The sequence below is a fragment of the Suricata suricatta genome, chromosome 2 (assembly GCF_006229205.1).
Source record: "Suricata suricatta isolate VVHF042 chromosome 2, meerkat_22Aug2017_6uvM2_HiC, whole genome shotgun sequence".
NCBI lineage: Eukaryota > Metazoa > Chordata > Mammalia > Carnivora > Herpestidae > Suricata > Suricata suricatta.
In genome coordinates, this window is record NC_043701.1 from 40,728,430 (window position 1) to 40,749,960 (window position 21,531).

Sequence of the window (21,531 nt, forward strand, 5' to 3'; positions counted from 1 at the left end):
AAGAGAGACCTAATAGAGAACCAGGGGGAGCAGAGGAGGGAGAGAGAGTTGGGGAGAGAGAGGGATGCAAAACTTGAGAGACTATTGAATGCTGAGAATGAACTGAGGGTTGAGGGGGAAGAAGGAGGGGGGAAAAGAGGTGGTGGTGATGGTGGAGGGCACTTAAGGGGAAGAGCACTGGGTGTTGTATGGAAAACAATTTGACAATAAAATATTATGGAAAAAAAATTTAAAAAAATTAAAAAAAGAAAACACATCAATCCTCCCCAGAAGTTTCCTTGTGCTCATTTGCCTTTAAATCAGCCCCAAACAAACACTGATCCACTTTCTGTACCTAAAAATTTAAGCATTAACAATGTAAGTCAAAATACAACTTAGCATTTTTTTGATTCATTATTTTTCTTCCCACAGAAGACACTCAAGGTGTCTTGAAGAGAACCAGGCAGCTTTATTTTTAGGTTATACAACTTGATACCATATGCTATTTCCTTCCCACCTCTTCTTCCTTTCTGAAAATGATTTAGTCTGCTTTTCGCCATTAGCAATTTATTCAGGATTGTATTCATAATACAGCCAAGCACATATCACACTAGCATGATCTAAAGTCAAATCCAATTATCTTCTCAATTTGAGATGTTTCTCTGCACACACAAAAAATAATACTTTATTTCAATTGGGCTTTTGTGTTTATTTTAAGGGAGGGTCATTAATAAGGGAAAATTAGAATACCCCCCATAAAAGTATGAACACTAATGCTTGAGTATCTCAGACCCTGCTAATATTTTCCCTACACGCTCACGACTGTAAGAGTGATATCTCCCAGCACTGGGGGACAGAAATAATTTTATTCAAATAGTCATCACATAAGAGGACTTGCTGAAGTCCCTAGGCTCCCATGAGACCCAATTTTTCTATTGTAAAATGAGGCCCATAGATAATGAAACCTACCTCTTCTTTCCCTCCAGATTTCTGCTCTGTCCCAGACTATGTGAGGGAAGGGATTCTCTCCAGGCCACTCCTGTAGTGATTTTCAGTCCAGCAGGTGCATTGGCCAGCCTTGGAAAGATCTTGCTTTGTCCTCTTTAGGGAACTTCCTTCCATGGGCCCTTTGCTTAGCATTCCTGCACTTCCCTCATCACCAGGGAGGTAGATCAGTTTGTAGCTCCCAAGTTCCTTCTTTATTAAGTAGTCCCAGCGAGGGTTGGGGGCACAGAAGGGTTACCAGGCCTCACCTCCTCATCCCTGCTTTCTACTCCACATGAATCCCACCAGTGCCATCCACGACACATGCTGCATGGTGGGAACTGCACATGCCCCAGGCTCTTCCCGCCCCCCAGTTCTCCAGCTGTGAGGAGTCACCCACACTCCTTCTTCAATCTCCCTGGGATCAAATGGTCTTCTTCTCAGCCCCTCTGGCTTCCCTCCTTCACTATCCAGCCCACGCCCCAGGGTCCAGCACTTCTATCGAAGCCAAGGAAAATCAGGCAGGCTGAGCCCTGGTCCCCACAGTGGTTACGCTGCTCTCTGTGCCTTCCTTACAAATGGCTCTAGAGGGGACAATTTTACCTCTCAGGGGATATTCATTTGGCAATGTTTGGTTGTCACACCTAGAGAAGGAGGGTGCTCCTGGCATCTAATGAGTAGAGGCCAGGGATGCCACTAAATATCCCACAATGCATAGGTCAGTCCCCATAATCAAGAATGATCTGGCTCAAAATGTCAGAATGTCAATCTATCATAACCTCGAAATGAAAAAAAGTTTTAAGTCAATATTGCCAAGGTTAAGAGATGTCTTTCTAAAGTACATCCTTTATTACACTTGAGGGCAAAATTCACTGATTAGTTGACTGTTAAGTTTTTTATCTTAAAAATGGGTGTGTGGTTTGAAGAAGATTCTAAGGGAGACACAAATGTCCTTTGATCCAGGTATCCACACTTGCATAGGGTCTGGACGTGGGCCAGGCTTATAACCATTCACCTAGTGAAAGCCATCAGAGAGAAGGTCACAGTCTTAGAGGAAATGAACAGCATGTGACGGGGCCTGGACACATAAAACAATGAAGAACCAGTAGCAAATGCTACCATCTACCTCTCCAGAGGCTGCCTGGCAGAGAAAACAGGGCTTGGGCAACGTGGGCAAAGAGGCAGTGATCCAGGGTCAATAGATGTCCATGGCCATGGATTTCAACTGTGATTTGTATAGTGGAGGCCCCTCCCGGGCCCCTCACCCAGAGAAGCTCTCCTTTCCTTGGCTTCACATGTGGTGTTTCCCCCGTGAGACTTCATTTAAGAAAAGGTTTTATTGGTTACAAAGAGCTCTAAAACCACGGTGAGGGTCTACATATCAGAGCGTATCAGTCAAGATTCTTGATTGCAAGCAACAGACAACAACAGTGACTGATTCAAGCAGAAAAGTGCTTCATTGAAAGGGTATCAAGCAGCTCAGATGGGGCAGTCAGGAACAAGAGGCAACTGTGCCCCAGAGCCAGGGTGTGAGCACCCCTCTGCCACGATTCCAAACTCAATGTTGCAGCCTGTGCAGCCAACAGCACCACTCTCACATGCCTGCTAACTGTGGGCAGCCACACCCTCAGCCATTCTGGGGACACGATCCTGCTGTCCCCACGGCCACAGTGAACTCTTCATGTCCCTGAGCTGTCAGTGCCACCGGCTCCCAACTCAAAGATTAGGATGGACCCACCGACCTGCAGAGCCTGGGCCCTAGCTTCAAAGGATGCTGGGAAAGTGAGCTTCTGTATTTCCAAGTCCTTGGAAGGAAATCTTCCAAGCACAGATGAGGAGGGTAGGGGGGATGAAGAAGATCGGGGGTGGGGGGTGGGGGGGGCGGGACAGATCTAAAAGAATGACAGTGGGATAAAAGGGCTCTGAGTTCTCAAGAGAGTAAAATGCGTTGACAAGAGGAGGGAAAGGCTTAAGTATCATTTAAATTTTTTGGTATGTTTTAAATGTTTTACATCAAAATTAAAGGCGCCTATTTGGACACCAAACATAAACTACAGTTTGGCCTTGAACTATGCAAACGACCTAGGTCATGGACCTGACATTTACTTTACAATGTCATTGGAAACCTGATAGAAAAGAAATTTCTCATTTTTGCCTGCGTTGCTTTTAGGTAAAATCAGACACCAAGTACCATTGGGCTTGGCTGAAACCAACTACAGAGGAGAATTTACAAATAATTAGTTAGAAGGCAGTGCACAGACAACTGCATACAGGTCCTCCCAACTCGACTTAGTCACTGAGAAAGTGGAAGAAGAAAGAAGCAATTAACACTAAAGATAAAGATCTATTTAAAACGATGGGTATATTTATAACTCACACATACCCAGACATTCTGTGGGTGGAGGCATGTACAGACATACGTCTGTGGTCAGACACAGGAATCCATGGACACGTGAGAAGCAAATAAGATTTATAAAAATGAGACTCAATAAATGATGTTTGAACTATTAAGGATAATTCTAAGTTCTCTGATCTCAAATCCAACCTACAGTAAAATGCAACTCACAGCTAGAGCTGTTCTGCACACATAACATTAATTCATTAGTTTTCAATTTAAACATTAATAATTTAGGGTCACTACATTTTTTTTCTGTTTGGTTTAAGCCAGTGGAATGTGTTTTGGCTCATCCATTGAGTCCACTCATAATTGTATATCCACTCATACAGGAAGGACACCCTAGAGCACCTGGCTGGTTCCATCGGAAGAACGTGCCCCTCTCTTGATCTCAGGGTCATGGGTTTGGGCCCCAAGCTGGGTATAGAGATCACTTTAAAAAATAAATAAACCTCAAAAAAAAAAAAAACCCAAGAAGGACAATCTGAAATCTACAGTATAGTCAGAGAATTGATTTATCCTGGAACAACATGAATCATGGAGAAAGGCAAATGAAGTAACATTATTCAGGGTGAGAGTATAAGGTGAAAGGTGATTAAACCAAGTCTTCCAAAATGTCACAAAGCTTTTGAATGGCTGGTTTTCACTTCTACCAGGAAAGACTCAACAGGCCTAAACTACAAATGAAGGATGTACAATAAGTGGAGGAAGAGCATTGTGGTAATAAGGACAGGTAAACACTAGAATGAATAACAGAACGAAATTGTAGAACTTAGTTCTCTGGGGATTTTAAGAATAGGGAATCAAAGTATCTACGATTTGACCTAATGAAGAATGCATAGGACCTCCATGGAGAAGTATGTTAAGATCTATTAAATGTTCCAAAAGATTTAAATAAATGAAATACAGATGTTCAAAGAAAGGGCTACTTAATACTGCATGACGTCAAATTTTCTCAAACCTCATCTATCAAGTTAATGCCATCCCAATCAAAATTCCAAAATTCCCATCAGGATGTTTGAGATACAAACTGACTGTAAAATGTACACAACTAGGGAAATCTTTGAGTAGAAGAACACAGGGGACTCACCCGACCAGATGCCATGGTAGGAATGACACAGGAGCACACAAATGGGCCATTAAATGTGATGCTAACGGTGGCATCCCAAATCAGCGGGGAAAGAATAACTTGCTTGTAAATGGTATTAGGAAAATTGGAAGGAGTAAAAGTGGATTCCTCACCTCATACCTACACAGAGATCTTCTCCAGATAGATTAAAAACTTTGATACAAAAGAAAACTATGAAATGAAGTAGAGAGGAAACAGTAAAAATGAACTCGGGGTGAGATGGGTTTGCTAAACAGCATCCAAAAGTGAAACTACAGATTCAACCATATCAAAAAAAAGAGTTTCTGCTGCATGAATGGCCCAAAGACAAATTTAATGTAGGGTGACAGACTGGGCGAAGATCCTTGCAATCTCTGGGGACTGGCATCTAGAATGTGCACGAACATGTTCAAACAACTAAAAATAATAGTTAAAAACTGTTTAAAAAATTGTAAAGTTTACAAAATGAGCAAAAGTTGAGAAAAGTTGTTTCCCAAAGAGGAAATCCAAATGGCTGTAAAATATGTGAAGGACATGCTGGCCTCACTGGTGGCAGGGAGCCCAACCCAGACTGGTTTGTCACCACCTGTGGATGGATAAGTATATGTGGTCCCTGCCCTTGCACACCGCCCATGACTAAGCAGTAGTGAGGAGCAAAGGACTAGCTGGCAACCATGAAAATACAAGGTTTCTTCAGATTAAATACAATCCATTTTTTAAAGATACATCTAAGACTATATATTTAGCACTTTGTACTGGAGATCTATGGAAGGGGATGAATAGGGAAGGGGATGAAGAAGAAAAGGCATTTTAAAAATAAAACAAACAGGGGCACCTGGGTGGCCCAGTCAGCTATGCATCCAACTTCAGCTCAGGTCATGATCTCAAGGTTCGTGAGTTCAAGCCCTGCATCAGGCTCTGTGCTAATAGCTCAGAGCCTGGAACCTGCTTCAGACTCTGTATCTCCCCCTCTCTCTCTGCCCCTCCCTCGTTCACACTCTGTTCTCTCTCTCAAACATAAAATAAACATTTAAAAAATGTTTTTTAATAAAACAAAACAGAAGTGGGGCCTAGTGTTGACCGGTGACAGGGTGCCATAAACTGAAGAGTGTAATGGCTCAAATCTCCTCTGCTCAAAAGAATAAGGAATTATAGAAACATTATATACAAAATTTCATTTGTCTGTGATGACTTAGGCAAAGTCCCATGGAAAGTCTTCCTTCAAGGTTCTTTCCTGGCCCAGGAATGTGATGTGCAGATATTGTTATGAACTATCCAAAGCTTGCCTCTCATTGCAAATCCTGGCATACAGTGTGTTACATTTGGCTTTAGATAAAAGTGCTAAAGTTCCATCCAAAACACATACCTTAAATATAAAAATCAGAGGACACCAAGTACTTCCCAAGGACAGTATTAAAAGTCCAGTGTAGACAGACCACTCCAACCAGAATAATGAAGCACAAAATGAAATTTTCCAGCTTCCATCCCAGATTGAGCAGGATGGGGGAGTGCAGGGGGAGGGGGAAGGGATTTATTCCTTTGGGATGCTTAGCACTTTTTCCTATTACAAAGGACTTATTCTAGTTTAGGTTCCAGTATAATGACCCCATGATTAAGGGGCAAGGAATATGGAATAAAAAGGGAGTCAGGATAAAAATATCTTGTATTTTATCAGCTTGGAAACAGGTGTGAAAACAGCCCACCCAGATCTGCACAGACATTTCTCCAAGAAGATCTACAAATGGCAATAAACACACAAGAAGATGTTCAACATCATTAGTCATTAGGGAAATACAACTCGAACCCCTAATGATATACACTTCACACCCACCATGATGGCAGTGACCAAAAAGAGAATAACAAGTACTGGAGAGGATGTAGAAAACTAGTAGGAGACCTCATCTATCACTGAGGGGAATATAAAATGGTACAGCCATTCTGGAAAGGAGTCTAGCAGTTCCTCAAAATGTTAGACATAGAATTACCGCATGACTCAGCAACTCCACTCCTCTACATGTACCCAAGGGAAATGAAAACATATGTCCACACAAAAACATGCACATGAATGTTCACAGCAGCATTATTCATAATGGCCAAAAAGTAGAAACAACCCATTTGTCCATCAGTTGCAAGTGGATAAGGTAAATGTGGCCTATCCATATAATGGGATATTATCCAACCATTAAAAAAAAGAAATCTACATGCTACAGCATGGATGAACCTTGAAACATGCTAATAAGTAAAAGAAGCCAGACACAAAGGCCACATACCATATAATCCCATTTATATAATTTATCCAGAATAGGCAAATCCAGATACGGAAAGTAGCTTGATGGTTGCCAGGGGCTGGGGGAGGGAGGGGAGTGATTGCTAATGCATGTAGAGTTTTCTTTGGGGGTGATGAAAATGTTCCAGCATAGCGGTAAGGGTTGCACAACTTTGTGAATATACCAAAAAAAACCCATTGAATTGTACACTTTAGAAGGGTGAATTATATAGTATGTAAATTTTATCTTATTAAAAAAATCCAGCACTCCCAAAGCCCCACATTCCTGATTTCACCAGATGATAGAATGGGATGATTTCCTCAATACTCACTGGGACCCATTCCAGGGAGTACCTCCAACTAAACTCATCTCTTCATGCTTTCTAGACATAAAAAATCTAGGAGATCTCCAAGTTTATGGATTCTCTGCCTTTGGATATGAAAGATGTTGGGCTTTGCGTAATTCTTCCTGAATTTCTGCTCCATGCTCACCAACCATTTGACCTTAAGTAAGTTGAATTAAATTCTTTAAGATAAGTTTCCGTATATGTAAGATGGGGATACTTTGCCTACCTTACTGGGATGGTGTGAAGATAAAAGGCTAAGCAACCGCACTCGGGGCAAAGTAATTAGTCAATAAATGTCAGTGGTGGTTTCCTCTTTCCACAGATTGCTGAGTGTTACTATGCTGAAAGTACGCTGTTCAGAGAGTCCAGGAGTGCAGATGGCATCATGCAGGCAACTGCGACAGAATGGCCGCTTTGGAGGGAAACACCTGCCAACAACGGAGCCCATGGCCACAGTGCTTAACAACACAAGCCAGGGAGAGCTCATCTTGAGTTGGCTTCATGGTGGTCCCACCGAATCTCACCTTTCCTCAGCAATTCTAAAGGGCAGTACATTCTAAAGGGTAGACTTGGGTGTCACATCGCTTGTGGCCAAGGGCAAGCAAAAAACTTGGCAAAGTGGAGCTGCTGCCTTGGTAGGGTGAGTGAAAGGTTTCAGGTCATTGCTATGTTTCAGGAGAAACCAAGGAGCGGCAAGTTGCAAAGAAAGAAAGATCCCAGCCCATAAGAGCTGGTCCATGCTGACTGCGGCTCGCAAGAAACCATTCTTCTTACCAAGCAGGCTGTCACCGGGGAACACAATGTTCTTTAGCACTTAAACAGTTAAACAAGTCCCTTGAACCACCATCTCTCCATGAAAAACCCAGAGTTGCAGGTTCCTGACAAATTGCCAAGAAGGAATCCCTGGGCAATTTTGCTTAACGTCATTTTGTTAGGGCTGAATTGTGTCTCCAAAAGTCATATGCTGAAGTGCTAACCCCCAGCACCTCAGAATGTGACGGCATTTAGAGACACGGTCTTTAAAGAGATAATTAAGGTAAAGAGGCCCATTAGAGTGGTCCCAATCCAATGTGGCTGGTATCCTTATAAGAAGAGGAAATTTAGACACACACAAGTACAGAGGGAAGACCCTTTGAGACACAGTAAGAAGACGGTCATCTACAAACCAAAGAGAAAGACCTCAGGGGGGGTAAGAAAAAATCTGCCAAGACCTTGATATTGGATGTACAACCTCCAGAATTGTGAAAAAATAAACTTCTGTTGTTTAAGCCACCAAATCCGTGGTACTCGTTACGACAGCCCTAGCAAACTAAAACACATCTTACCCGTAGGAACAACCACTTTTTCTTCTCAGAATTAAAGGGCATTTGGTAAAAACAGTGATCATTTTCTCTTTCTGTGGAAAAAGCCCCAAGATTGGAAAGACCTTTATGATTTAGAAGAAATGTATACATTTAAATAGATAACGTTTCTGGATACAACCAATCAATACAATTACTGCGGCCACTTTGATGAATGCAAGCGCTGAATTTGAAATTGGGGGTTATGAGTGATCTCGTAATCACCTCTCTCTCCCCCATCCAGTTTATGTCTCTTTTTTCCCCCCAAAGATCTATCTGGTTTTATTAATCAGCCTGTGAATCGGGCAATATCCCATCTAGCAAGCAGAGGGGAGTTCACATAATGTAGTTTATGTCTATGCCTTGTATTGGTAGATCAGTGGCAAGAAACTCCTGATTTTCACAGATTTGATAAACGGTTTCAAATGGCAACATTTTGAACAACCATCTCATAATCTCAGAAGCTCTTCAATTAAATTTACCCAAGAGTTTAAAAGATAGTTGAAGCTCTAACAATAACTAACAACCACTTGCATTTTTATTAGAAATGTCAGAAGCATTAATAGTAATGTAATTGAAGATTACGAGTCCACCCCAAACAGTCTTGCCTGGCATTTAACGGAGGTCAGCACATGTGAACTAAAATACAACAGTCTCTTACACAGGTCCACATGTATGGACATGTATTTAATGTGAACAAAACTCAAACCTGAAAATTAAATTCAGAACAATTAAAAAAGAAACCATAGAGAGTTACACATTTGGGAAGGTACTTTTTCTTGTCCAGTCCACTTGCTTAAATCCCTCCCTGTTTGCTTTAATTCATGAATTCCGTAAGCAGCCCGTCTATGTCACAGAAGAAAATGCTGACAAGTAGGGGTCTTAAGTAAAAAAAAAAAAAAACCAAAAAAAAAAAACCCTCATTACTTCTTTACCTCTTTTATTTCTAAAAGTTGCGAGAGTTTTTGGGGGTGTCAGGAACCCTTGACCTTAATACTAGTAACAACTTTTGAGTCAATCTTCTAGAGAAAATAATAGTGGGTCCGTAACTGCAGTCACTGCCAGAGATCTGCAACATACATGCAGAGCAAATATTGTCTCTAAGCTATAAATATAAATATATAAGTAATATAACTTGGGCCCAGGTACCAGTATTTTTTTAAAGCACCAGAAGTATTCTCTAACCAATTTCTACTCCGGGGACCCCGCCCCCCAGACTATTCTCAGTCTCTTTGGAAAACATGCCAAGGGACGGATGCCCATGGCACATGCAGTACTCCCGGCTAGATCAACTGTGCCTCATGCGTTCACCCAGGGTCAGCTGTCTGTCCCCAGATTTCTTTATGTTTATTGTAAGTGTTACTGTGGTCTCCTAAAACGTGACATCAACTGATGAAACAGGGGTGTGAGCGGAAAGAGAAGTGGTTTCTAAGAAAACCAAGACAGACGCTTGGGAAGCGTCCATAAAAGCAAGTTGTTTAAAGAAACTGTTGTCATAATAGGTGTGGGCAAGACAACTGTAGAAGACTGAAAAGTCATAAAAATATAGGATCCTGCCCTCAGATTGCTTTGTAAATATCCCCACTCCTCTCTGAAGAAACACACACAGGTATCCTTATAGATCAGCATATTTATGAACATGACCTAGGGAACTCAAACCAAGTTGGTGAAGGAGAGCATCTAGTCAAGCACGCAGGCAGGCTAGGGCAGGGAAGAGAATATGGGTACCTGGAAAAGCATTAGTGAACTCAGAGTCGTTTGGACCTCAGAGTCTAACTTCTTGGGTTATAACCCAGTCCCTACCACTTAACAGCTGTATGATCTGGGGGAAATTACTCAGTTTCTCGGAACCCTCTCTCTGTATCTGTACAAGAGGGCCAGTGAGGACACCCACTTGGGACCTCATCCCAGGAGTCGTCAGTGTTAGCTATCATTGTTTCTGTTCCTGGTACAGCTACCCCTACCACATGGACACTCAAAGTACAGCCACCACTGGGTGACAGGAGGGACATGTAGTATTTTGCTATTTTTTAAAAACTGAGTCTTTGGGGCACCTGGGTGGCTCAGTCGGTTAAACGTCCGACTTCGGCTCAGGTGATGATCTCATGGTTCGTGGGTTCGAACCCCACATCGGGCTCTGTGCTGACAGCTCAGAGCCTGGAGCCTGCTTCCGATTCTGTGTCTCCCTCTCTCTCTGACCTTTTCCCTCTCATGCTCTGTTTCTGTCTCAATAATAAGTAGACATTTAAAAAAAATAAAATAAAAATATTTTCTTCCAAAAAAGTAAATAAATAAATAAAAACGAGTCTTCCAATTAAAAATGACTGGGAGCCGCAGGCAATGCAACTCAGTGACCTGGCCTCGCGGAGGCTGCCCGCCAAGCACATAAGGCCAGCGCACTGGGTCTACCTACTGGCAGGGGAGTCCACGGCCTAATGCCAGTCACGGTACGTTGAGAACACCAAAATGCTCACTTTTTCACCATTTAGTTAAATGAATACTGCAAAAAATTTTAAGTCATACTGGATTTTCTTATTGAAAATATATTCTGAGGGGTTTTTTTGTTTGTCTTTTAACAGAGTATTGGATCAGTATTTTTTAAAAACAACAGTCCAAAAAAAAAACAACCCACAACAATCCATCGGAGAAGAGATCTGCTTTAAAGGCCACCGTGGGGGCGCCTGCGTGGCTCAGTCAGTTAAACGCAACTTTGACTCAGGTCATGATCTTGCAGTGTGTGAGGTCAAGCCCCACATTGGAGCTCAGAGCCTGAAGCCATCTTGGGATCTGTGTCTCCCTCTCTCTCTGCCCCTCCCCCCACACACATGTGAATGTGTGTGTGTGTGTGTGTGTGTGTGTGCTCTATCTCTTTCTAATAAATAAACATAAAAAAAATTTTTTTAAAGGCACTGTGCTTTTAGCACAGACCGAGAAAGAGAAAGTACAGAGTTCACTCACTGACTTCTGGGTGAGCAAACAGGATTCAGAACCCTGGAACGTGATAAAACCACACTCAAAATGCACTGAGCCTTCCATGCAGCAACAATATTCTCTTGGCTGTGAACCACTGTGTTTCAGGAGTTTACAGTGGCCTCTAGATAAAACCACTGAAGGCCCAACTTAACAGCTTAATCAGGTAATGGCTGAGCCAAAATAGAATTCCCAGGAAACAGGACTGCTGGAAACAAATGACAAAGCAACAGAGGTACGGAGCTGTGCTCAGTAAAGAAAACCCAAGGTTTCTCTACTCAGGAGTTTGGTGGAAGAATTCAAGCATTTTCTTTAAAATGAAACATTTACCCTGAGCGTATTTCCCAGACTTCCTATTCAGCTGTTTGACAGCTGTCAATCAAAATAGTTCAAGAAGAGCTGTTGTTCAGACCATGCCTATGGCAGTCACGAGCAACAGAAGTAGGGGGCTTCGAGCTCCATAAATATGTGTTGAGGACCATGGCCTACAAGTAGAGCGGGGCACCTTTATGGCATCTGCCGGAAGGTTTGAGGCTGGCAGTCACTGGTGTGACATTTCCACTCAACTGTTCATCACTACACTCAGACCAGGTGTCTATGATGAGCCCATCAAATGTGAGTGAAGCGCATCACTTTGTTATTGGCAGAGACTGTTATTAAGGAATTCTGAGATAAAATCTTCTGTAAGGTAGGGGAGTTTTGAGATAAAAATAACACCCTGCAAATAACACACACCTCAACACAATTCTCTGCTGTGAGGCACTGTTCGTGGAAACCTGCTGTGCTCCCTGCCTGAGTGTTACAGAGGATAAGCCTGGGCGGTGAGCCAGCCTGGACCCCGAGTGTCAGGAACTGCATGGCGGGGAGGGACTGCTGACTTTCACCTTGAGGGCCACCATGCTCTTACCACTCAGACCCCACCCTCCTCTCCACATTCGCTCCCTCCCAACTACCGGCCTTGGTTCTATCCCCTCATCCTTCCTCTATACTGAGGAGTCCACGTACCTGCAGTGCCCAGCAGACAGGTACCAGAGCCCTGTGATGAAGCTTCTCCTCCTCCCTCATAGCACATGGCACCCTGGTAAGTACCATGGAATGCGTCCCCTTGTAAGACTGTGAGAGTAGGCTTGACGACACGGTAGGCTCTCCCTGAGTCCCCAACCTCACTGGGGACGAGACAAGGAGTAGGTGCTCAATCAATATTGAATGAAATTCATTTAAATGTCTTTTAATACAAATTGCTACCCCAACCTCCCCCCAAATATGCCCTTGTTACACGTATAATTGATAGTAAAAACAAAGGGGCTCCATTAGACACCTGGTTTGAACAGAGGACAGCTCACAAGGCCTCTTCCTCTATCCACTACGGACTGAGATCTGCCTTGTCCAGAGGAGCACCGTGGACCTGGCTAGAGTGAGGCAAGAAGAGAGGGCAGGGGTGAGGTCAGCAAGCTGCATCATGTCAACACAACACAGAGATGTGTGAGCTAACGCAGGGTTTCTTCACCACCTCTGAGCCTGTCCTGCAGGGATCCACACAGTTAATCCCTACAACATCCAGAACACAGGCAAGGCTTTCCAGTCTTTGCCGCTAAAGGATGCTCTCATCTCCACCCCACTCTCCATTCTCCCCACTCACTATCCTCTGTAGTCTTTATTCTGCAATTCAACTTTCTCAAATTGTACCCACCACCCACCTTCCAGGACCTGCTCCAAGTGCCTCCCCGACCCCAGCAGCTAGAACAGCCTGGTAACAGGTAAGTCATCAACCTCTGCTTCTAACCCTCTGTGGCCTACTTCTGAGAAAATACCAGCCCTGGAGGCACCACCCATCTGGCCCTGCCTCCCCCTGTACCCTCAACTACCCACTGCTCCCAGAACTCTGGTTTCAGTCTGGAATAAGCACTCTCAGGGCCTTTGCACTTGCTGGCTCCTCTAGGGGAGCACCCTTTCCCCCAACATTTCCTATGTCTGGCTCCTTCTCATCCATTGGCTTTAGCTGAGGCCCTCCTTGACTCCCATCCACCTCAGCAGACTTCTCTTCAACTGGCCTCCATCCTCCTCAGCATCCACCAGTTTCTGTAATTATCTGTTATGTACTGACCTATCTCCCACCTTACATAGAAGCTCCATGAGAGCAGGGACTGTGTCTTGTTTTTAGGAGTTAGACACAGAACTTGGTACCTAGTGAGAGCTCAAAAAATATCTGATGAATGAATAAATAAGAAAGGAATGACTATCCCTCAGGAGATGCAATACTATACCATCAAGCCTCCAAAATCAGATCCTAAATGGGCCCATCTTTCTTGTAAGATAAACTAACATCTCTTCCTTTGGTGAAATACACCCTGGTGCACACACCAGGATTTCCCTTCATTCACACAGTCTTCTCTTATTAATCCACGGCAGTCTTCTTACCGACCACCTTTCTCCCTGGAAACCACCCAGAACTCTATGGCTCACAAAACCAGAACTCTATCTTGGAGTTGAGCCAAGGTCACAGACTCACAGTTGAGGGGCCCGGTAGAAAGGTCCTGACGTCTTTCAGATTGCTCTACCTCTGGCCATCAGCCTTGTCCTTCAGAGGAACAAAAGCAGGAAGGGAGCAGAGGCCTTGTGGGGCTTGACATAGTCCTAAGAGTCTAGGTGAAGCCCTGATGCCTGGCCAGCCTAAGACCCAAGATGGAGAGGAAAGAGCAGGTGTGCCAGGGGTCAGTGAACAGACATGGTATTTGGGAAGAAACACTTACACTCCCTGCTCAAAAATCAGACAAATGCATGGTTTCAAATCCTGACTCTGACCAACATTTCTGAAGGCCACACAGATGCTATTTAATCTCTCTGGGCCTGCCTCAGTTTCTGCAGTCAAAACAGTTCTCATAATTTTGACTATAAGTGGATTGCTGAGCATTTTGCCCCAGATGTTATGTCTGGCTGCATCTCCCCACCCCTCAGTCTCCCAGGAGAAGCCCATTATTCATATAGGAAAAATACAACCCAAAATCAATCACACTCATCACTTTCCCCCCCAAATCTGGGTTTCTCAGACCATTTTGAGGCTGAGCCACACAAGCTGATTCACATTCACCTAACTGTGTTAAACAGGCCAGGCTGATTCTTGGATTTAGCATATGCATGTATACAACAGCTAATCAATACAGATTTTTCAATGAATGAATCAAATGACAAGATGGCTTGTGTCTATATTGATCTTATAATCAAGTCAGATCAACTAAAATCCCATTTCTCACAATCAGCAAATGTTGCCAGGCACTCATTCACCTTGTGCTTTGATACTGCAGACAGACAGGTGGCAAGAAAACAGACTGAGACCATTATAAGGCTGAAGACTTTGACATGTTCCTTTCTGATAGAGGCCATGAAGAGAATGTGCAAGTGGGACTTTTTAAAATGTTTATTTATTTGCTTTTTAACAGAGAGAGACACACACACACACACAAGCAAGCACGAGCAGGGGAGGGGCAAAGAAAGAGAGGGAGACACAGAATCTGAAGCAGGCTCTAGGCTCCAAGCTGTCAGCCTAGAGCCTGATGTGGGTCTCAAACCCACAAACCGTGAGATTATGACCTGAGCTGAAGTCAGACACTCAAACGAATGAGCCACCCAGGTGCCCCAGTGTGCAGTGGGATATTAAACCTATTTATTTATTTATTTGGAGATTATAAAAGTCAGCTCCTCCAGGGCTTATACTTTCACAAACCAAAGGGACTTTTCAAAATAGGACAACTACTCAGCAAAAACCAAAAATTAAAAATTAATCTTCATTCCATATGTGGGCTGCTGACAGATTTTGCAAGGATGTTTAGCAGAAGCATTCCTCTTTCTGCCTTGCTCCGTGAACTCTGAACAAGGGAAAACATTGCCCAAGACTGAGATTTGGCAAAGGAATCTGATGAAATCCATCAGTTCTGTGCCACAGCCACAGAAGTGTCCCTGAAGGCTGCTGGTGACTGTATGATAATCTAGTTTTTGGCTGTCCTACCTCAGTTTCCTGCAAAACACAGTTTCTTCTAGCTCCCACATGCTTGTCCACCCAGCAGTAGCATCTCAGGGCAAAAAGGACTCTAAGTCTTTAGAGTCCCACACAGGTACCCTTTAGTCCAAGAAAACAAACCTGCTAAAGCAAACCCACAAAAAGGAAAATGAAGAGCCAGTTAGTTATTCCCTTTGCAAAAGAAGTATTTCTTTCTTTTCTTTTAATTTTTCAAGGGTTCTTTTTTTCCCCCTTTCATTAGCTACATCTAACAGATGGAAAAACTGAGACTTGGAAAGGTTAAGGAATTTCACCAATTTTACACATTAAAAGGTGGAGCCATGGGTTTCTTTTAAAGGTCCTCACAATGGATTTACTTTCTGAAATGTGACTAGCACACAAATTGGCAAGTGCCTCTGATTGGGCAGAGAGCGGGATGCCTGAACAAGAGGGAGGATCAAGGTGGCTTGCTTACAAAACACAGCACACTTGCAAAGATCACAGGACTGAAGTCAGAAGGTCTGGGTCGGAGTCCCAGCCGAGTCACTAAGGAGCTACGGGATGGAGGCAAGTCAGTTAACATTTTTGTTTTTAGTTTCCACGCACAGAGATGAAGAATCATTACTAAAAGCAAGCATTACCTACTTCCCAGGTAGGTAATGAAATGAATATGGAAGCATGAGACACTATGAAGACATATCCAGAATACTTGTATTATATATACACAGGTATGAAAATAACCACCACCTAGAAAATTGCCTGCATCCATTCTTGCTCAAACTAAATGTATTTCCTCTTGCTAATAAAGGGCTCGGTTGGAATGTGAGAGATTTCTGTGAATCAGGATGAACACACAGCCCTTGGAGAATGTGCACTACAGTTCTGAGGACATGTGAGCCACTCTGTAACAGCCAGCCATCGTTTGGTGCCCCAGGACAGCCACACAGGCAAGTGGATCCACTGCAGCTCTACAGGGGATCAAGCTCTAAGCCCATTACTGTATGTTTACCAGATGCTAATGAGATGGTAGGAGGGCCGAGAATGCTCTGAACACACTGTGAACAGGCCAAAGAAACCACCAAGACACAGAACGACACAGGTGGCCAAATGCGAGAAATGTGACCAGGACATAGATCGCCTTCCTGGCTACTTCTACTTCCTACTGGGTGTGGGTAAGTTCTAGCACTCTCGCTTGAAAACAGCAACTAAATGTCTTCAACAAATCAGTATCCCTCTAGGACTAACCATAAGTCCATGCTGGACATGAGTTGCTAGCGCTTTCCCTGGTTGACCCAGGTCCACACTGCAGAGCAGAGCCCATTTGGAGGCCAGCTGCCCCCTACTATGCTCCCGTCACATTCACCTGTACTAAAAATGGAATAAGCCCCTCAACTCTGGCCGGAAAGAACATCGTATGCTCGGACAGTTATAGGGATGATCAGAACAATCCAAGAAAGCATAGTACCTGGAAGGCTCTGCATGGATTCACTGATGTTGTCAGAAAAGCCAGAAAGGGGGAGATGGTGAGCTGATCACCCAGCACACAGTACAATGAGGCTCGAACTTCAGTGAGCATCGGAACCACCAGGAGGGTGTGTGAACACATAGAAACCCAGAGTTTCTGAGTCAGTAGCTGATGCTGATGCTGGCCCAGACACCACACATGAAAAATCACTATCATTGTACATGGACAAGAGCTGCCCAGTCGGTCATTCCCCCTGGGCAATTTCAGATCTCGATTCATTCCCGTCAAATTGAGCCTTAAGTACACTCAGGATAAGAATTAAACAGCCATCCATCCTTTACCCTCCCTTCCCCTTTCCCATGCACATACCCGTGTTGCTATAGATGAAGAGAAACAACGATCAGGCCATTCCTGATAAACATCACCCAGCACTAAGTCCAGTTCTCATCTGTGTACAAGATGATTTTGCAAAAGGAGTGAGTTACAGAGCACAACAGAGGACACAGCAGTGCAGGAGGCGTGTGTGGGAGCTCTCCCGGTCTGGTTCTCTGACCTGCTGTGTGATCCCTCAGTCCTGTGAGGGGAGTGTGCCATGGGGACAGTGCCAGGGAAATGGTGTGACCTGGTTTCCTCCTCACTCACTTACCCTGATGCTCTGCCACGACGCGCTGTGACTGCCCACTGAGAACTCACGCCACGTCACTGAACAGCTGCTCGGCCAGGCTCCCCAACAACCCAGGGCAAAGGAAGGTAGCCAGTGGCCACAGACATACTACATGTCTGTCCGGAGGGTGGCCGGGCATAATCCCTCAAGACCAGGACCAGAGGACCATTAAAACGATTTCTTTCCTTCCCGGAGCTGATTACATTATACACGACACTATTTTACTAACAGCCGGAGTTACTGCTACAATGGTACCGTTTTGTTTTATGGGGGGTTAATGGAAGTTCCTACAGAGAGCAGTGCTGTGAATAATGTAAACACGCTGTGATAAAAGCGCATCCTACAAGTCTCGTTTCCTGTGGTTCAAACGGGAAAATCTGGCCAACAGTCACCACATGTGGGCCTGACCTTTCCTGGCTACGGGACAGAAGAGTTTACCTACGTTTGGGGCTGCAATTGTGGGCCTAAACGCCAACTGCAGGCTAAATAAGGGGAAAAAATGAGGAGTGATTCATTCACAGCGTTATGGTGAATATACAGAGTGTGTGTGTTAGCAAACACCTGGCCTTTAAGCTGATTTTGTGCACACAAATAAGAGTATTTGATGAGACAAATGTGACTTTCTGCCTCATTAAAAAAAAAAAAACCAACTAGTTCTTTCACATATGCAAAACCATGCATTGCTTCCCAGGCTCTGAGTGTCTGATCTGGTGTAAACCCCCATGAAGTGCTCTGAGTCCAACAACATTCTCCAAAACAATAACACCAACACAACCTCCACTTAGCCCCAAATTATGAACTGATCTCAGATACGCCAGGTCTAAGATATGGGCCCCAAGTCCAGACAGCTGTCTTCAGAAAATTCTGGAGCAGGAGAGCTCCACTGCAGGTAACAATGTTGGCTGGGGCCTCAAGAACACTGATTAAATAATCTTGCCCTCTCCCTACCCCCCAAAAAAGTCCACTCATTTGCATGTGCAGTTGAGGCCATGCAAGAACTGTCTTCACACCCAACCCCCTCCGTGGTTCCTGTCCTCACCTGTTTTCCAGGAGTGTCATGCACACCACTTCACGCACCCCGGGGTTGTTGGCCTTCTCCACTGAGCAGCCCTGCAAGTTCCAGGTGGCCAGCCTCAGCACTGGCCGCCCATCCCTTGTGCCTCCAAAGGCCTCCACGGAAGGGCGAGTGGAGATAATCTGGGTGGGCCCCCCTGGCGGGAGGTCCAGGTCCTCACTCTGCAGGCTCAGCGAGGTAGGGCTGGGGTGAGGCTTGGCCGTGAAGGTCAGGCCCCCGTTGGTGTGGGTAGACGGGGGCCTGGAGCGCTCTGCGAACACCTGGTGCCGGATCCTGTCGAGGAAGGCAGCGTTGATTCCGCCCATCCTCACCAGGTCCTCAACGCTGCGGAAGGGCCCGTGCTCGCGGCGGTAGTCCACGATGCTCACAGCCATCTTCTCCGTGAGGCCTCGTATGCTCATAAGCTGAGCAGGGGTGGCCGTGTTGATGTTGACCCGCGGGGTGAGGGGCACAGTGGTGGCGAGGTGGTGAGGCTGCTGCTCTGCCAGCAGGTCCCGCCGCAGGGAACTGGGAGAGTGCTGCGCCGAGCTGCCCTTGCTGCTCACGCAGATCTCAAACTTGACCTGCTCCAGTTTGGTGGCACCCACGCCGCTGACCAGCGCCAGGTCCTCCACCTTTTTGAAGCCACCAATGTACTCGCGGTACTCCACTATGCTGCGCGCCACGGCACGCGTCACACCAGGCAGAGTCATCAGCTCCTCCTCTGTGGCAGTGTTGATGTTGAGCCGCTCCTGATTCACCAGGATGTTGCTGAAGTTGCAGGCCGCGCTGAACTTGCGGTTGTGGGACAGGTCCGAGGGGTCCCGTGGTATGGAGCGGTGGCAGCCCAGGGTGCTCCCCATGCCGGCCAGGGTCAGTGGCCCAGGAAGGCCTCACCACCACAAAACAACTCTCTGACTAGGGAGGAAGCCCAACGGACCTTACAGGCACAGGAGGGAAGGTGCAGGATGCAGGGAATGAAATGGTTACCAAAGACAAACACTAAGTCTCCATGCCCAGGGTGTCCAAAAGTACCTTTCACTTGGCCACCTGGAAAACAAATTGATAAACACACAAATCGATTGAATCAGTTAATCAGTTTGCATTAGCGTTCCCTACCTAGAGCAGGAGTTAACCAGGAGTCAGGCTAATGGCTGTCCCGAAACCCCTGCACACACACAGCGAGGCTGGCCCATATGGATTTCCCTCTGAAGAGGTCGTTTTAAATCACATTCGAGTCCAAAATGGCTATGAGCTGCTTCTCTTGGAAAGAGATCTATCAGCCCACACCTCTGGTCCCTGTCTCTCTCACTTCGCACTGCCATCCCTCCACTTAGGTCGCCCCTACCAGGGTTCGGGCAGCAGAAAGGGCGCATCTCCCACGCCCAACCCACCGCCGGACACTCAGCACCATTCGCAGCTTGGGAGTCCCGTCCTCACGAGTGCAGGCACCGAGAAGGGGGTTGTGGACCCTCACCAGACCCGCCGCCAGTCCCCGCGTCCCACCTCTCAGCTGCTCCCCCGGGACGCCCTTCCACCTGCGGCTCGGAAGCCTGAGCTCAGCCCGAGACTGCACGGGCCCCCTGCCTCCAGTTCCGGTGCCCGCGCGGGTGTGGGTCAGTGGCTGGGCCGCTTCGAGCTGCGCGTCCCGGCTCTTTCTGCGGGAGAAACTCTTCGAGTCGCTCTCCCAGAGCCAGCAAGAGCTGCAGGGCTGCGCGGAGGCGGCAGCGGCGATGAAATCCGGGCGCCGAAGCTGCACCAAGTCTGGAGGCTGCACCAGGACTTGCGGCGTCGCCGCAGTTGCGTTGATGGAGGCAAAAAGTCCTTCGCCCGACTCGGACGCGGGATCCGCCAGGACAGCGTCGGTGCCCAGTACGAAAGCCACGGCTCCAGCTCGCCGTCCGTGTCAAAGCCAAAGTCCTGGCGGCTCGGCCCGCGCCTCCGCCGGCACCACGGCCACGCCTCCCCCCGCGCGGCTACTCCTCCGGGGACTCCAGAGCGAACGTGGAGGCGGGGTCCGAGCGCCAGGCCAGAGCCCGGGAGAGCGGAACCAGAGAGCGCGGAGGCGGGGCCCTGGTGTGCGGGGGGCGGGGCCAGAAGAGGGGGTGGAGTGCGGAGCCTGAAAATCTGAGAGGCGGGGCCCTGCTCTGTGGGGGTGGCCGGAGCGCGTGGGGGTGGAGATGGGATGCGGGAGCGCAGGGGCGGGGCCATGGCGGGAGGGGGCGGGCCACGGAGGCGCGGAGGCGGGGTTTAGGGACGGGATGGGCGGGGCCGATGCCCCTGCCGCAGTGTCGGGTGGTGAGGAGGCTACCCTGGGGCCAGCAGCTCCAGAGTGAGGATGCTACCGGAGACCCAGGGCTAGATGTGCGGGGTGGAGAGTGTTTAGTCTTGACCGAGGTAAGACCTGCCGAGCTGCTTTTCGGCAGAAGGAGTTCGAAAGAAGAGAAGGCGCCCAGGGGCGCAGATATTACCAGGCCACCAATCTGAGTTTAGATCATCTTTGGGTCGGGGCACTCCAGTGGGGGAGGCACCGCTGCGTATCAGGGATCTCGCTCAGCTCTGCAGTCAGGTTTGAGAACGTTCCCAGAGGGGGCTGAATGGGATCTTTTTTTTACTCCTGCCCCGCACTTTTGGACTCCTCTTTTCTTTCGCTGGAGTATTGCCTTTGCGCTGCTCACAGAGGTGTCCTCAAACAATGCTAGTAACTCACTGTGCTGCTAGGAGAGGGTTGCTCCTTGGCAGGTATAGCGCTCTGAGTAAATATCGGTATGTTTCTCTAAGTATTAAATCTAGTCATCAAGGAGACAGGAAATGCTATGGAAATGAAGATTGCTTACCAAAATTCAGAACAGTCCTTGGATCATACCGCTAAAAGACAATTTAGTTAACGATTAAAGAGCCCTCTGAAGTACAGCAGATACACAGAGCTAGAGTATTTGATTAAGCAAACCATGTGGTGATGGTT

General features: G+C 46.4%; 1 protein-coding gene across 4 annotated transcripts in view; it reads right to left on the bottom strand.

Moving 5' to 3' along the window:
• EEPD1 (endonuclease/exonuclease/phosphatase family domain containing 1) overlaps positions 1-20,602 on the bottom strand; it is a 113,993-nt gene extending 93,391 nt beyond the window's left edge. The window contains exons 1-2 of one of the 4 annotated variants that reach the window (XM_029925096.1): positions 20,073-20,600; positions 18,552-19,616 (exon numbers count right to left, since the gene is read on the bottom strand). In XM_029925096.1, the coding sequence (XP_029780956.1) occupies positions 18,552-19,429 (878 nt within the window). In that variant the 5' untranslated portion in view covers positions 19,430-19,616; positions 20,073-20,600. Of the gene's footprint in view, positions 1-18,551; positions 19,617-20,043 lie in introns of all 4 variants that reach the window. The other 3 variants (XM_029925079.1, XM_029925087.1, XM_029925104.1) reach the window with 3 other exon arrangements.
• Between the last annotated feature and the right edge of the window lie 929 nt (positions 20,603-21,531).